Source organism: Plectropomus leopardus, chromosome 15 (assembly GCF_026936395.1).
Source record: "Plectropomus leopardus strain MGB_pleo_1.0 chromosome 15, ASM2693639v1, whole genome shotgun sequence".
Taxonomy (NCBI): Eukaryota; Metazoa; Chordata; class Actinopteri; order Perciformes; family Serranidae; genus Plectropomus; species Plectropomus leopardus.
In genome coordinates, this window is record NC_142190.1 from 2,564,265 (window position 1) to 2,580,011 (window position 15,747).

General features: G+C 37.6%; 1 protein-coding gene across 1 annotated transcript; it reads left to right on the forward strand.

The window, feature by feature from the left end:
* Positions 1–1,823: 1,823 nt before the first annotated feature.
* gusb (glucuronidase, beta) lies at positions 1,824–13,862 on the forward strand. Its single transcript, XM_088089008.1, has 12 exons — positions 1,824–2,116; positions 2,695–2,880; positions 2,983–3,164; positions 3,915–4,057; positions 4,903–5,090; positions 6,102–6,254; positions 7,117–7,295; positions 8,319–8,465; positions 9,646–9,730; positions 10,779–10,955; positions 11,107–11,242; positions 12,343–13,862. Exons 1-12 carry the CDS (start codon positions 1,895–1,897, stop codon positions 12,492–12,494), a joined length of 1,950 nt encoding a protein of 649 aa, XP_087945134.1. The 5' UTR covers positions 1,824–1,894; the 3' UTR covers positions 12,495–13,862.
* Positions 13,863–15,747: the final 1,885 nt, after the last annotated feature.

Consider the following 15,747-nt stretch of genomic DNA (forward strand, 5'->3'; position numbering starts at 1 on the left):
TAAATGAGCAGGAAATAAGGGGAGGGAGGGATGGGGAATGACATGAAGCCAAGGTCCGACCTCGGTGGATCTGTACCCGGGGCGCCGAGGTTCATGGTCAGTGTCTGACACCCAGAGGTCACCGGGGCCTTTTTGCAACTCCTGTGGACACAAAACACCAGCCACCTCTTAGTGAGCAAGCTGGTTAGACATGGGAGGAACCGGCCCAAAAATTCACTAAAAAAAGAAAATAAAAAAGTACAAGAAAATAAAATCACTTTAAAATAAGCAAAAAAAAGAGACAATGACCTCAAAGTGTATTAAAAATTGTATTAAAATATTAGCATAATATATAGAAATATATGAAAAAATATCCAGAAAACTATATTTATAATGATAATATTTTGATACAAACAATACATTTTTTTCAACACTTGTCATTGTCTTGATTTGTTTTTTTTTTTGTTTGTTTGTTTTTTTTTGCTTTAGTTGTTTGTTTGTTTTTGTTTTGTTTTGTTTTTTTTACTTTCTTGTTGCTTATTTTAAAGTAATTTTATTTTCTTGTTTTTTTTACAAGTACATACAAAGTACATTTTTTGGCCTCGTCTTTAAAATAAATCAAACCTAATAATCTGTTATTATTGACTATTTTTAAGTAATTTTCTTGTCAGTTTCATGCAGTTTGTGGTACATTTCTTGCCAAGTAGGTCATTATTTTCCAAAGTCATTGAACTAATTTGTTCATTTGTTTTTTAAGCGGTCAAAAGCTTATGCATTATTTTATTTTATTTTAATCTATTGCACATTTGTTTGTAAATGGACATTTTGGGAAGTGGAGGCGCTGCGGGACATTTTTACAAACATGGTGAACTGATGTTTCTGCTTCCGGTCCCAGACTTTACGTTTGAGCGTCTGGCGCCATCTAGTGTTTTCTACTCTGGGGTATTTTATTTCCATGTTAATGTGTATTTTTGTAACTCTATTATTTTATGTCACTATAGTCTTATTATTATTATTATTATTATTATTATTATTATTATTAGTAGTAGTAGTAGTAGTAGTAGTAGTAGTAGTATTAGTATTAGTATTAGTATTTTACATTGAATTATTGTTTTATTTTTTTCTGTGATTATTTTTTCTTTAACTGTTATATTATTTTTTTATCCTCTTTATGAAATATGCCTTAAAAGTACCTTTAAAATTCCTATTATTATTATTGTTGTTGTTGTTTTACAAATTAATTAATAATAAATATGGATAAACTAATGAATAAGTTAAATAAATGTTGATAATTAAAAAGTACTTGGTTTTTTAAAAAATCTTAGAAAATTATTTCTACATTTTTGCAATTCTTAAAAAAAATATGTTTTTGCTTGTATTTTTATATGTATTTAAGCGTGTTTAATTTGTTTATTTCTGTATTTATTTATAATAATGACGATGATGATAATAATAATATCATTATAATAATTCTGATCATGATAATGATTATGAATATACTTTTCTTGGTATTTTTCCCTGTTATTTGAAAAAAACTTCTAATTATTTATGTTTTTATTAGCTAATTTTCAGGTAATATTCTTGTCGTCTTTTACTTATCTTTGCAGTGAGCTATTCATTTTAATAATAATGTTGTTGCTACTACTTTTTATTTCTTGTTGATTTTTTTGATTTCTGTTTCTTGTTTGTTTTCTCGTGTTTTGAAGCGTTTCTGATGTTTCTGCAGTCCTTCGTGTCCCTTTGGGCGGTGAATGTTGACGTTAACAGTGAGTTCGGAGAAATTTCCGACAGTACCCGAAGTCCCCGCCAGAGATCGGCTCTGCAGTCACGTGACTATAAATCCACTCACGTGACCGAGTCAGCGGAGAAAAGTGCGGTAGTCACTCGCCTGCGATCTGCGGGGAAGAAGTTCAGGATGGTCCGGTGTGAGAGCCCCGGCCTGCTCCGGGTCCTGGTCCTGGTCCTGGCGTCGGTGTTTGAGGCGGGATGTCTGCTGGACTCCGGGATGCTGTTTCCCCGGGAGTCCTCCTCCAGGGAGCGGAAGGAGCTCAGCGGGCTGTGGGACTTCAGGGCGGACCAGTCCCCCAACAGGAACCGGGGCTTCGAGCAGGCATGGTTCAAGAGGCGGCTGGCGGAGGTGAGACAGGGGGACAGGGGGACAGGGGGACAGACAGCTGCTAACAGCTGCTCAGAGTAAACACAGCATTATTATGAATTCATTTATTTACATTTAAATAAAAAGTTTTGGGTTTTTTTTAAACCCATTATTCGCCATTTAGTGCACATATACAACCAAGTCAACAAAAATAATATTTGAATATTTGGATAAAAGTAAGAAATTAAAAATACTCATAAATATATAACATCTATGATCTTAACTTTTGCAGTACTTTTCTTCATTCCCTCATGAGTTTTATTTAGCTTTTTTTGTAAATAAAAATACTTTCTAAGCGACATTTACAGTGCAATACAGTAATACAGTAACACCTCTGAAGTGTTAAAATGTCATTCAGCTCAAGTCCCCAAAAAAAGCAGAAGTCTCATTTAAAAAAAAAAAAAAAGAAGTGTACATGTTGCGGCCACTCTTGGAAAAAGTAGATTTTTCTGTTTAAATGACTCAATAAAAACAGTGAATTTGATGTTCTGGGACTTTGGAAATGTTGGAAAAGACAAAAATAAAATGTCACCTTTTCACTGGGGTTGTGTTTTTTGCAGAGCGGCCCGGTGACGGAGATGCCAGTTCCCGCCAGCTACAACGACATCACCCAGGACGCCTCCCTGAGAGACTTCATCGGCTGGGTGTGGTACGAGCGGGAGGTGGTGGTGCCGACCCGCTGGATCACTGACGACGGAACCAGAGTGGTTCTCAGAGTGGGAAGCGCTCACTATTATTCTATAGTGGTGAGGAGATAAAAGTCATTTTTTAAATACATTTCCGTCCTTTTACACATCCACCTCTGCATCGTGATCAAAGCGAGGACTGACTGTGGTTTTCTGCCTCAGTGGGTGAACGGGCTGAAGGTGGCGGAGCACGCAGGCGGTCATCTGCCCTTTGAGGCTGAGATCGGCGGCGTGATCCGCAGAGACCCGGGTCTGCCGTGCAGGATCACCGTCGCTGTCAACAACACACTGAGTCTGGAGACTCTTCCTCCAGGAGTCATCCAGCACATGACCGACCGGACCAAGTAACCTCACGACTGTTACTGGAATTATTCAATTAAAATAATTACATGAGAGCTTAAATACATTTCTGTGAAGAAAACTAACTTTAAACTAACTAACTAAATTTTTTTTTAAAGTCATTATTGTCAGTAAATAAGTAAATTAATATAGAAACTGCAGGAAAAATTACATGTGTAAGTAAATAAATGCAAAAATAAATACACAAAAAAATACAAGAACAAATAGAGAAATAAACAAGTAATTACAAGAATATCAATTGCAAATTACAGATATTAATAAATATTGTGGCACAAAAATCCAGACATAAATGCAAGATATTTACTTATTCATACCCTGTTACATTATCAATTTTTATTAATTTAGTGAGGCATTTACCAATTTATTTTTTATAGTAATTTCTGCATTCATCTATTTATGTCTGTTTCAGCATCGATTTATGCCTTTTATTAATTTAAATATCCATGTATCTATTTTTATTTTTGTATTTAAAGTCATTTTTGATTTATTAAACCGGACACAGTACAAACGTTAACCCCTAAGCTAATGTCACCTTTCTGGCCGTCAGGTAGCTCGTGTAACAAAACACAAAACTACAACTACAGCACAAAAAATGTGTTTTAATATAAAATCTCTTATTACACATTAAAGTGTGGAGAAACCACCTCAGATCTCCGTTAAGTTCGTTTAGCTCAAAATCCGTCATTCGTTATCAAACTTCATTCATGTTTTTTTACTCTGATGTCGCTCGACAGGTATCCAGATGGTTTTTTTGTGCAATACATCTACTTTGATTTCTTCAACTACGCTGGATTACATCGTCCTGTGCTGCTCTACACGACGCCGAAGGCCTACGTGGACGACATCACCGTGGTGACCGACTTCACGGACAAAACCGGTAAACAAAAGTATCGCGATTATAACGAAAACACGGATTTCACTCCATCGAGAGGCTTTATTAACCCTTTGAAACCCGGATCAGTGATCTCGTGCTGCATTCAGACGCCTTTCACGAGTATTAAAACCTTTGAACGTCACATCTGATTACATCAAAAACACAGTAAAAAGGTAACGGGCAACTCGGCGAGAAATGTCCTGCACGCTGCAAAAAAACAGTATATTTAGAAAAGAAAATTATCTTTAAAAAGCTAGGGAAAATATGTATATTTATAATAATCCTGACTAGATATTTGAAATTATTTATATATTTATATATTTTTTTTAGATTTAAAAATTCTTTACTTTCCTGTTTGTTTTTACTGATTTTCAGGTGAATTTTCTTTTACTTTTTACTCATTTCTTGCTCATTTTTGGGCCATTTCTTTTTTAGGTGATCGTGTCTTAACCCCTTAAAACTGGAGCAAATTCGACTGATTTCAAACATGGGAAGAAGTAAATGAGCGAACTGAGAAGAAATTCTTGACTAAAAATAAAAAGAAATACGTTTTTTAACACAAGAAAGTAAAATAAAATATAATAGCAAAGTAAAAGAAAAACACAGGGAAATTACTTGTTAAAAAGCCTGGAAAATAATAATAATTCTGCAACATAATTTTCAATAAATCATGGTGATAATTGTAAGTACAATTTTCTGGATTTTTAAGAAAATATTGTTTTTAAAATCCTCTCTGGGTTCAGAGGTTTAAAACTCTGTGAAAGGCGTCTGAATGCAGATCAAGAAAACTGATGTGGATCCAGGTTTCTTCTTCTCTGACGTTTATCCCGAGCGTCGTCGTGTTTCAGGTCTGGTCGACTACAAGGTGTCGGTCCAAGGCGCCGCGTCAGCCACCCTGAAGGTCACTCTGATGGACAAAGACGGCCGCTCGGTGGCGTCCTCCAGCGCGCCAGCCGGAGTGCTAAAAGTCCCAGACGTCAAGCTGTGGTGGCCGTACCTGATGCACGAGAATCCAGGTTACCTCTACAGCCTGGAGGTGAGACGACGGTTACGAGCGCGTCAAAGTCACGTTCAGCTGCAGAAAAAAGAGAGTTACCTCGATGGAAGCTGCCAAAAAACGGCGGCAGACGTCCAGTTTTCTGACCTTTTGTTCGCACAAACATATACATCTATGCAGGGACCAAATGTACCAAAAATATGTTTTTTAAATGAAGGCATGAATTTATATTTCTTTAAAAAAAATATATTTACTTTTCTACTGTATTATTTATTATTTATTTACTTTTCTACCAGATTTGCTTTATATTTATTTATTTACTTTAATTTTCAGATTATTTAAAATCTATTAATTTTACTTATTTATGTTTTTTGCCACAAGATTTGTGAGATCAATAAGTTAGTTGGCTAAAACTATAATAATGTATTATTCATTGTTATAGTTACCCATTATTAGGATAAACCGTTTTTGATGCACTCAGCAGGATATTTACCTTTTAAGACTTTATCCTCTGTTTATCTGTAAATATCTGTACCAAAAAATGTGTTTAAATGAAGACATACATTTTCATTTCTTGTTAAATTGGCTTTTTAAAAATGTATTTACTTTTCTACTTAATTCCCTTATTTATTTGCTTTTCTACCAAATGTGCATTTTTATTTATTAATTTTTTGTTTTTATTTTCATATTTATTTATTTTCTTATTTACTTTATTTTTTTATGTATTTGCTACTAGATTTCTGAGAGTAAGAAGCTGTCTTGAGATAGAATCATTTATTATTAATTATTATAGTTGTCAATTATCAACAGTGTTTAATGCACTCAGCAGCATATTTACCTGCAGAAATACGACTAAAAGTTAAAAAGTTAATATTAATATTCAAAAAAAAAAATACTGGCCAAAAATTATCACAATATTTATAGTTTTTCTTGACTTTTCTTCCTCACCTGATATTTTTTGCACCGCTTTGAGTTGTGTTTTAGTTTTTTGGTTATTCAACACAATCTGCTGAGAAAAAACGTGTCTAACGTTTGCATTTTAACGTGCAGGTTCACTTAATGGCAGCCGACGAGAGGTCGACGTACGAGGACGTTTACGCTCTGCCGGTCGGCATCCGCACCGTCAACGTCACCAGCACGCAGTTCCTCATCAACAACAAGCCGTTCTACTTCCACGGAGTCAACAAACACGAGGACTCGGACGTGAGTAACAGTCGAGGGAAGCAAGACATTTACGAAAAGCGAGTTCACACATTTTTACCAACACATTTCCAGGATTTTTCCAGGACTTTGAGGCAAAGTTTAAAAATCATACATTCTCTGAAACGACCATTGATACTCCATCAGCTCTTTTTCAGTATTATGTAACAGCTTTTTAAATATTATGTAAAAGATTAGAACTGAATATTTAAACATGAGGGACATAGGGACTGTGCATCATTTATGAGAGGAGGGGGTGGTGCAAAAAGGGGGAGGCATGTCAAATCGTTTTTTAAGCACGGGGGAGGGACTTATGTTTTGGGGTTTTTTTGGATTTAGGGAAGGGGCTCGCGACTTTAAATGGCTAATTTTTTGTTTATTTCGTTGATGATTTTTTAAGAAAACTTTTTTGGAATTTTTTGGGTGATTAATTTTTTTTTGAAAAATTTTCTGGTGGTTTTTAAAGGGAAAATAGCTTTTTTTTAATTCTTCGTAAATTTGTGGCGATTTTTTAAATTTTAGATAAGATTTTTTTTTTTTAATTTTTTTTTAGATTGTCTTTCTTTATTTTTTTTAGATTTTTTTGTCCTCATAAATTACACATCCTATCGCTGACAGAAACTGTAAAAACAGAAATTATCGTTGGATTATCTAATTCATTTAAAGCGTTATTGTTTGTGAAAAAAGGTTTTCCAGAGGTTTTCCAGGCCTGGAAATTCCATGACTTTGCCAGGTTTGTCATGACTGTACGAACCCTGAAAAAGACTCTGCCCACATCTATTTTTACCCTTTCATTCCTGAAACAGAGAGGAAATCTGGCAGGAAAAGTTGAATAATCCGATCATGTTTTTACGCTGTGCTGTAGATTCGAGGTAAAGGCTTCGACTGGTCCCTGATCGCCAAAGACTTCAACCTGCTGAAGTGGTTGGGGGCCAACTCGTTCCGCACCAGTCACTACCCGTACGCCGAGGAGATCCTGCAGATGTGCGACCGCCACGGCATCGTGGTGATCGACGAGTGTCCGGGGGTCGGCATCAAAGACATGTGAGTGTCGCCCCTCACGCCTCCGTGACGGTTCGGTGTGTTTGAGGGTTCAGAGTGTGAACGTCGCGGCGTACGAGGACGGAGGACAGATGTCTTGAAAATCTACAGAAAAAACACACATTTTCAAAGTCCTGAACTGAGCTGTTTTCTCTCCTGTCGATGAAAAAAGAAAAAAGTTTGCCAAAACAATACGATTTTTATAAGTTGCTTAACCCTTTGACACCCCATCATTTAAACCTTTGAAATGTGAGCAAATTGGTTTGACTTATTTTAAAAACATAGAAAAAGGCAAGAAATAACACCAAAATTAGCAAGAAATAGGCAACAAGAAAAATGCTGCGAAAAAGAGAAAAATATTGGAAAATTGATTTTTTTCTGTGGTTTTTTTTTTACAGGAAAATGTAAAGAGAACAACATTTATAATTAATATAATTATATGTTAAAATTAATTATATTATTTTTGCATTTTTTAGATAATTTCCTTGTTATTTTAAATTTGTTAAAATCTGTGAAAACGGGTAAACAAAATGTTCCAGCAGGTGAATAATTTTTTGTCAGGATCATTTAAGTTGTAAAAAAAAAAAAACGGTGAATAAAAAGTGTTTGTTGTTAAGTCGAATGTATAGCTAATGTTTACTGAACCGTCGACGTTTGTTGAGTTAAATAAAAAAACGCATCATGCAAATCAATAAAAAACAAATCATTCAAAATTCAGTAATTTCATGTCGCAGGGTAACTTACTGTTACGTACTTAACCACACTGGATATCATTTATGAGTTAGCACGTGAAACAAATAGAGAAGAAAGAAGAAAAATAAGTATTTTATGTAATATGTATTTACTCCTTTTCTCCCATCTTTCTTCAAATATATGTATTTCGTTTTTACTTCTTTTTGTAAATTTTTGCTTTTCATGTATTTCAATCACAAGATACATTTATGATTATAAAGGTGTGTTAAGTCTAATTTTTCGAGAACCCGTTAACTCAGCGTCCGCTGTGTCTTTTGCACCCCGCTTATCTAGTCGCAGTTTTGGAAACGCCTCCCTGACGCATCACCTGGACGTCATGGACGAGCTCGTGCGTCGGGACAAGAACCACCCGTCTGTGGTCATGTGGTCGGTGGCCAACGAGCCGGCTGCAGAGATGCCTCCCGCTGAATACTATTTCAAGTGAGTACTGCCGGTTTTGTTTAGATGTGAAGCGCGTGGCGTCTCTGACGACTTTCCCGTGCCGGTGTTCAGGAAGCGATGCGTTTTAAATCACCCGGCCAGCGTGAAAAAGGGGGGCAGGAAGTGGCGAAGAGGTCAAGGTGAAGGAGGAGACATCACATCACCTGCGACAAGGCTAAAAAGCAGTGTTGCCAGATTGGAAACTATCGTACCAGGAGCTTAAAATGATCGTGTTTTGAGAAATTATCGTCACAATCACGAGAACAAAAATGTAATTATAACTTTGATAAACAAGTATTTAAATGATTTTTTGACGAATCTACCCAAACTCACTGCCTCAGAGAGAAGCCTCGTTCCCACTGCACCAAAAACCCGCTAACATCTGGATTTTTAATGCAGTGTGAATGCATACAATCGCCATTCACACCCGCGTCAAATGACAGTAGACACGGGTTTTTATCACCTCCAGCTTCGATCCCCATTGATGGAAACGTAACATCCAAGTAAACGCGAAAACTTCAGCTTCTTAACCGGCGAGGTGCAACAACGCTCTTCCACTAATTACCCTCCATCTCCTCCTAAGCAGCTAAAACACCAAATATATCTGCACCGAGTTTGAAAGGGGGACTTCATAAGTCAGACATAGATGTCGTAAAGTGATGTTGATCCAGGTTTCAAAGGGTTAAAGTCAAAATACTTGCGCGAGAAGACAGACGGCGTTTGTGTAATGACTCCAACTGCCAGAAGGGGGAGACAAAAGCTCTGCACTGCAGCTTTAAAGTCTTACAGAGGGGGGTGTGTGTGTGTGTGTGTGTGTGTGTGTGTGTGCGTGCGTGTGTGTGTGTAACCCCTCCCTTCCCCTCTGACATGTGGAATGCAGTAAGAATAGTCCTAAAGAGCTGCGAGGCGTCACAAAGACAAACATGCCAGACAAACACTCGCCCCGCCCGCCTGCCGTACCCATCAGGTGCAGCATTACTAGTGTGTGTGTGTGTGTGTGTGTGTGTGTGTGTGTGTGTGTGTGTGTGTGTGTGTGTAGTGTGCACATAATTAGAAAGCACATGCATGTTTCATCACACAAGTTGTAAAACGCTGCAGTTTCTACAAACTACAGGAGTTAGCTCTTAGTGACACTGCAGCGATGATATAACACTGTCAGGAAATGTTGTTTTTCCTGCAGGACGGTGATCAAACACACCAAAGCTCTGGATCCAACCCGACCCGTCACTTACATCACAGACAGCAACTACGCCAGAGACAAAGGGGTGAGTTTCTACACCCACAGACATTAAATATTTATGTTTACTATTCAAATCATCTGAAAAGTAGCTTAACGCCACCTGAAAATCCTGTTTTTGCTTATTTCTCTTCGCGCTGCAGGGATGTAGACTGCAGACGTCAGTAAATAGTGACGTCACCATCATGCTGGGTTTGGTTTGGAGAGCGCTGAGCACACGTCCAATCGCTCCCAGATTAAAACGTCCAACAAAGACAGAGCAGCAACCCGGCCGAATGTCCTAAATTTTAACAAAGGTCCTATAATTCTGGAATTGTCCTAAAATCCTAAATCCTCGAACCATCCTAAAATCAGAGAAAAGACGTAAAGACCCTTGAATGTGCAAAAGTCCTAGAAATGTCATTCAAAATTTAGAAATGTCCTAAAAACCTTGAAACGTCCTAAAATCTGAGAAATGTCCTGAGATCTAAGAAAAGTCCTAAAATCCAAGAAATATTTTAAAATCCTTGAAACACCCTAAAATTCTGAAATGTCTTTAAATCCAAGAAATATCCTAAAATCCTAGAAATGTCCCAAAATCTGAGAAACGTCCCAAAATCTGAGAAACGTCCCAAAATCTGAGGAATGTCCCAAAATCTGAGGAATGTCCTAAAATCCTTGAGACATCCCAAAATTCTAGAAATGTTCTAGAATCTGAGAAATGTGCTAAAATCTTAAAAATGTCTTTAAATCCCAGAAATATCATAAAATCCTAGAAACGTCCTAAAATCTGATTAACGTCCTAAAATTTGAGAAACGTCCTAAAATCTGATTAACGTCTTAAAATCTAAAAACTTTGTGAAATCCAAGATGTGTCTTAACATCCAAGAGATGTCCTAAAATCTGAGAAATGTCCTAAAATCTGAGAAACGTCCTTAAATCGGCGTCTCTGTTAGGGTCCAGATTTTAAGAGGTGGGGGTGGATCAGGGTCTGGTCAGGACAGCCAAGACCGAGAACGCCGTACGCCGCTGTATCGAACTATTCGGTGCAGCCCAACAGTATTTCATGTTTTTGTTGTTTTGTCTTTTGTCTCCAGGCTCCCTTTGTGGACGTCATCTGTGTGAACAGTTACTTCTCCTGGTACCACGACTCAGGACACCTGGAGGTCATCCCCATCCAGCTCAACACCCAGTTCGAGAACTGGTACGGGAAGTACCAGAAACCCATCATCCAGAGTGAATACGGAGCGGACGCCGTGCCGGGGCTTCACAATGTGAGCGCACACACACACACGCGCACGCACACACACACACACACACACACACACACACACACACACACACACACACACCTACACACACACACACACACACCTGAGTGTTTGTGCAGCAGCAGTCAGATTTGTGCGTCTTTTCTCTCTGCAGGATCCACCCATGATGTTTTCCGAGGAGTACCAGAAGGTGGTCCTGCAGAGCTACCACGACGTGTTCGACCAGAAGAGGAAGCAGTACGTCGTCGGTGAACTCATCTGGAACTTTGCCGACTTCATGACTGCACAAGGTGAGACGGCCTGCAGCCGCAGACGACGACAACCCGTCCGACCTGAACTGCCGTCTTTTCTCCCGGTTCATTCGCCGCCTGCTGCTGTTTCGTGCGCTGAGGGGATTTACTGTTTACTGAGCGCTCTGTTAAAGCTACAGAAGAGACGCCGCCATCACCGCCGAGAGTCGCACAGGGAGAGTCAGCTGGCTCTGCTCGGGGGCCACTTTTACAAAACGACGAGAGGCCAGGGGCCAGTCGCAGCGGCACTATATGTCTTTAGGAGACATTTCTCAAATTTTGGGATATATCTCAATTTTTACGAGATGTCTATATTATATATTGGGATATTGGGACCTTTCTGGTATTTTGGGACGTTTCTAGGATTTTAGAACGTTTTAAGGACTTTAAAGACATTTCAAAGATTTCAAAAACATTTCTAGATGTTTTTAAGTTTTAGGACATTTCTAGGACTTCGGGATGTTTCTAGGATTTTGGGACATATATAGGATTTTGGATGTTTCTCTGATTTTAGGACATTTCTACAACTTCAGGACATTTCTAGAATTGTAGCATGTTTCTAAGATTTAGGACATTTCAAAATTTTAGGATGATTTTAGGACATTTTTAGTATTATGGCATGTTTGTAGGATTTGAGGACATTTCAAGGATTTTGGGACATTTCTAGGATTTAAGGACATTAGGGTCTCAGCTGGGACCTCTTTTTGGGGGGAGTGTGGGATCCTCCACTGTTTTTGATAAATAAGCTCTGTTTTAATGTTGCACCCTGGAACCTTATTTAAACTAAAAGTACCAACAGTTGAATTACAGTATGAATCACTTTATTTTTGTTGTGAATTAGAAAATTGTTGAGGGGCCACCTTCCACCCTATCAGGGGCCAGATTTGGTCTGGGGGCCATAAGTTGAGTATCACTGGAGTAGTCTAAATCCTGGTGCGAAACACACAGACATCATCAGCCGCAGAGAAAGTAATGAACAAAACCTTTGGATGTGTAGTTTTTCTTTTTACATAATTTTACCGTCTTATACTTTGAAGGTTACGACAAACTGTGACGTTTTTTTTTTTGACTTGCTAATTTGATCACTGTTGTGTCTGCAGGGATCACGCGTGTGGTGGGAAACAAGAAGGGTGTTTTCACCAGGCAGAGGCAGCCCAAAGCAGCTGCATTCATCCTGAAGGAGAGGTACTGGAGGCTGGCCAACCAAACGCACAGACTGCCTCCTTGGACCAAGTACCCCTGCCCTCTCTGATACCACACCAGCACACGCTCAAGCACACGCTCAAGCACACGCTCAAGCACACGCTCAAGCACACGCTCAAGCACACGCAAACACGCTCGTGGAAAAATTTCAGTGTGTGCACATATAGGACCAAACCTCCATGGGAACATAATTTACTTATGACTTCCTGTAGTCTGCAGATATAAATTAAACTTCCAGTCTGGAACATTTCTAAGATGTAAAAGTAATTTTTGATGCTGATTAAAAATTGGTGCTGCGTTCGCATGGATTTAGGTCAAAGGAAACCGGATATTTTAGTGGATTAGAGCAGGACGAAAGATGATAGCAGCCTTTTGTTTTCTTTTTCTTCCTAACTGCACGTTACAGTGACATTTAAGGGTCACTGAACTGATAATGACAGTAAGTCTGTGATGCCATGACAGTGCGGATTTTCTGAGATGGTTATCGTACCATGAAAATCTCAAAGTGTTGCAACCTGAGAAAATTAATTTCTTTCGAAAATGTGGGAAGGCAATGAGCCAAAAAAAGAAAAAAAACTTAAAAAATAGCAAGAAATTAGTTAAAAAGTACAAGAAAATTACAAAAGAATAAAAATAAATTTAAAATAATTATATTTTCATAACATTAAATAATAAATAATAATAATATTAAATATACAATTATGATAATTATAAACAGTTTTCTGGACTTTCCCCCCCTTTTTAAAATAAATATCTACATTTTTTTAAATAAAATTTTCTACATTTCATGCCAAGTTTTTCTTTTTTTTCCTCCATGTGTTTGAAAGAAATAAAACCATAAGAAAATAGATGTTGATCCAGGTTTCAAAGCGCTAAATACAACATATAACATACTGCATTTGTTTTTCCTGATCAGCACTGATGATGCAATAATCCACATTGTCTAACAATAGTTGTGATATGCTTTTCCTTATTTAAACACTTCACGAAACACTTTGTTACAGGACATCCTGATACACGTATGACAGGAGGCGGTGCTTTCCACCAGCATAAAAAGGTCGAGGTCATAAACCAATCAAAATCTGTCATTAGTGATTAGCGGTGACCTTTCCGACAGTCAGCTGATACGAGTTACGCCTGGCAGAGAACACCACACAAAGACGCTGTGTGAGTTCGTTTGAGGACACTTTTTCTTAAATTAATGCACAAAATATGAGCAGTTAGGTAGAAAAACATTGTACAGAGAGCTGCTTAATCTGGAGCAGATTAGGGACACAATGTTGTGGCTTTTCTCGAGGGTTAAAGTAGTTGAATGTACTATTAATGTGAATCCCAATGCTGGATCTAATGGTGTTTTTATTTTTGTATGTGAAAATCCATTTTGATACGAATCAAGACATTAAAGACAAAACATGGACTCAGACTGCAAAGTGCTTTTTTTCCCCCCAAAGTATTCCTAATGTTGCTTATGTACATTTTCGGTCTGTGTCTCTTTAAGTCTCCGTGACCAGGGTCAGTACGGTCATGAAAAACGTGGAAAAGTCACGTAATTTTAAAATAGTTATTTCCAAGCCTGGAAAAGTTTTGGACAAATTAAATATAAGCTCAACATTTTGGAAAAGTCATGGAATTTTGTTTCACAAACACATAATAACACGTGTTCAAGGACTTTTAGAAACTGGAAAATCTAAACATAATCTTGTTTCTGGCTGCGATATAAATGGTGTATTTTTTGTGATTTTCAAAGAACACAGGCCTTCCAAGTTTCTTAAGCAATCACCCCAAAAAAATTTAAAGAAAAAGAAAAAAGATTTTTTTTAAAAATCACCATTTTTTCTTCACAAATAAAAACACTGAAAATATTGCCAAAATAATTTCTTTTTAAAAAATTTAAGAAAAATTGCAACAATATTTTCTTTAAAAATAATCACTAAAATAAACCTAAAATGCAAATACTGAAAGTTGTATTCTCCCAACCCCCACAAAAAACTACATCCCTTCTCCAGTGTCATTTTCTTTTCTTTAAATTGCCTAATTTTTTAGAAGAAAAGAAAAAATGGCGCAATTTTTTCTTGAAAGAAAAACATTCCCACAGTTAAAGAAGGCATGATTTCTTTTTTAAAAAAAGCAGTTACATAAATAATTAAATCATTTAAAAAAAATATTGTATATTTAAATATGAACAGAACCAAAAAGAACCAATATTCAGATAATGTACGTATGTTCTTGAAAAATCATGAAGAAGTCATGGAAATTCATTGGTAAAAATGTGTCTGAACTCTGTGTGACTGAATGTTTTCTAAAAACTCAACATGCACCTGAAGGGTTAAGCGACGTGTTGCTTGTTGATGGTGGCGCCGCTGCAATCGGACATTTTTTTATCATCAGTGACTCTTCCCTCATCACACCGCTGACCTTCGTGTTACAGCTGCACAAACACTGAACATTTAGACCGTCCTTCAGACATAAAGGAGACGCCGTAGCAGTAAATTACACACAGGATGTAGATATTTTACAAAAGTCATGAAACATGAAAAGTAAACGTGTGAAAACACCCTTTTAGTATCTGTAAGGCTTTTTTTTTATCCAGGTGCACTTTCTATTTACACAGCAACTGTTGCACAACTGGAGATTAATGAGTCATTAAACACACCATACTTTCAGCTACTTCCTTGAAACACTGATTCAAAAACCTGGACAAGTATCAACTCGGATTATTAACCCTTTGCTGCATTCAGACGCCTTGCACAAGTATAGAAACCTTTGAACCCTGAGCAACATGGTGCAATTTCTGTCAAGCACATGGGGGGAAAAAGGGATGAGCAACTTGGTCAGAAATATTCCACACATTTCAAGGTATTAGTCAATTCATTTTCAGGTAATTTTCTTGTACTTTACTTTTTTTCTGCTAATTTTTGGGTCATATCTTTTTGGGGAAAATTGTTTTTTTAGAAGCTAGGGAAAAACTGTATGACTAATTATCATTATTATAAAGGCCTTTTAAAATATAAGTTACACAATTATTATAGTTTTTAATTACATTTGGAGACACCGACGGAGAATGAGAGCTGAGTGGACACCGGCGGAGACATCGGAGGAGACCCCGGTGTAGAATGAGAGCGCGGAGCAGACATTCGGAGACACCGGTGAAGACACGGGCAGAGAATTAGAGCAAAGCGGACACCGGCGGAGACATCGGAGGAGAATGAGAGCGGAGTGGACATTCGGAGACACTGTTGGACAATGAGAGCGGAGCGGATCAGTCAGCATCAGTAACTCATCCCCGACTTTGTCTTCAGTCC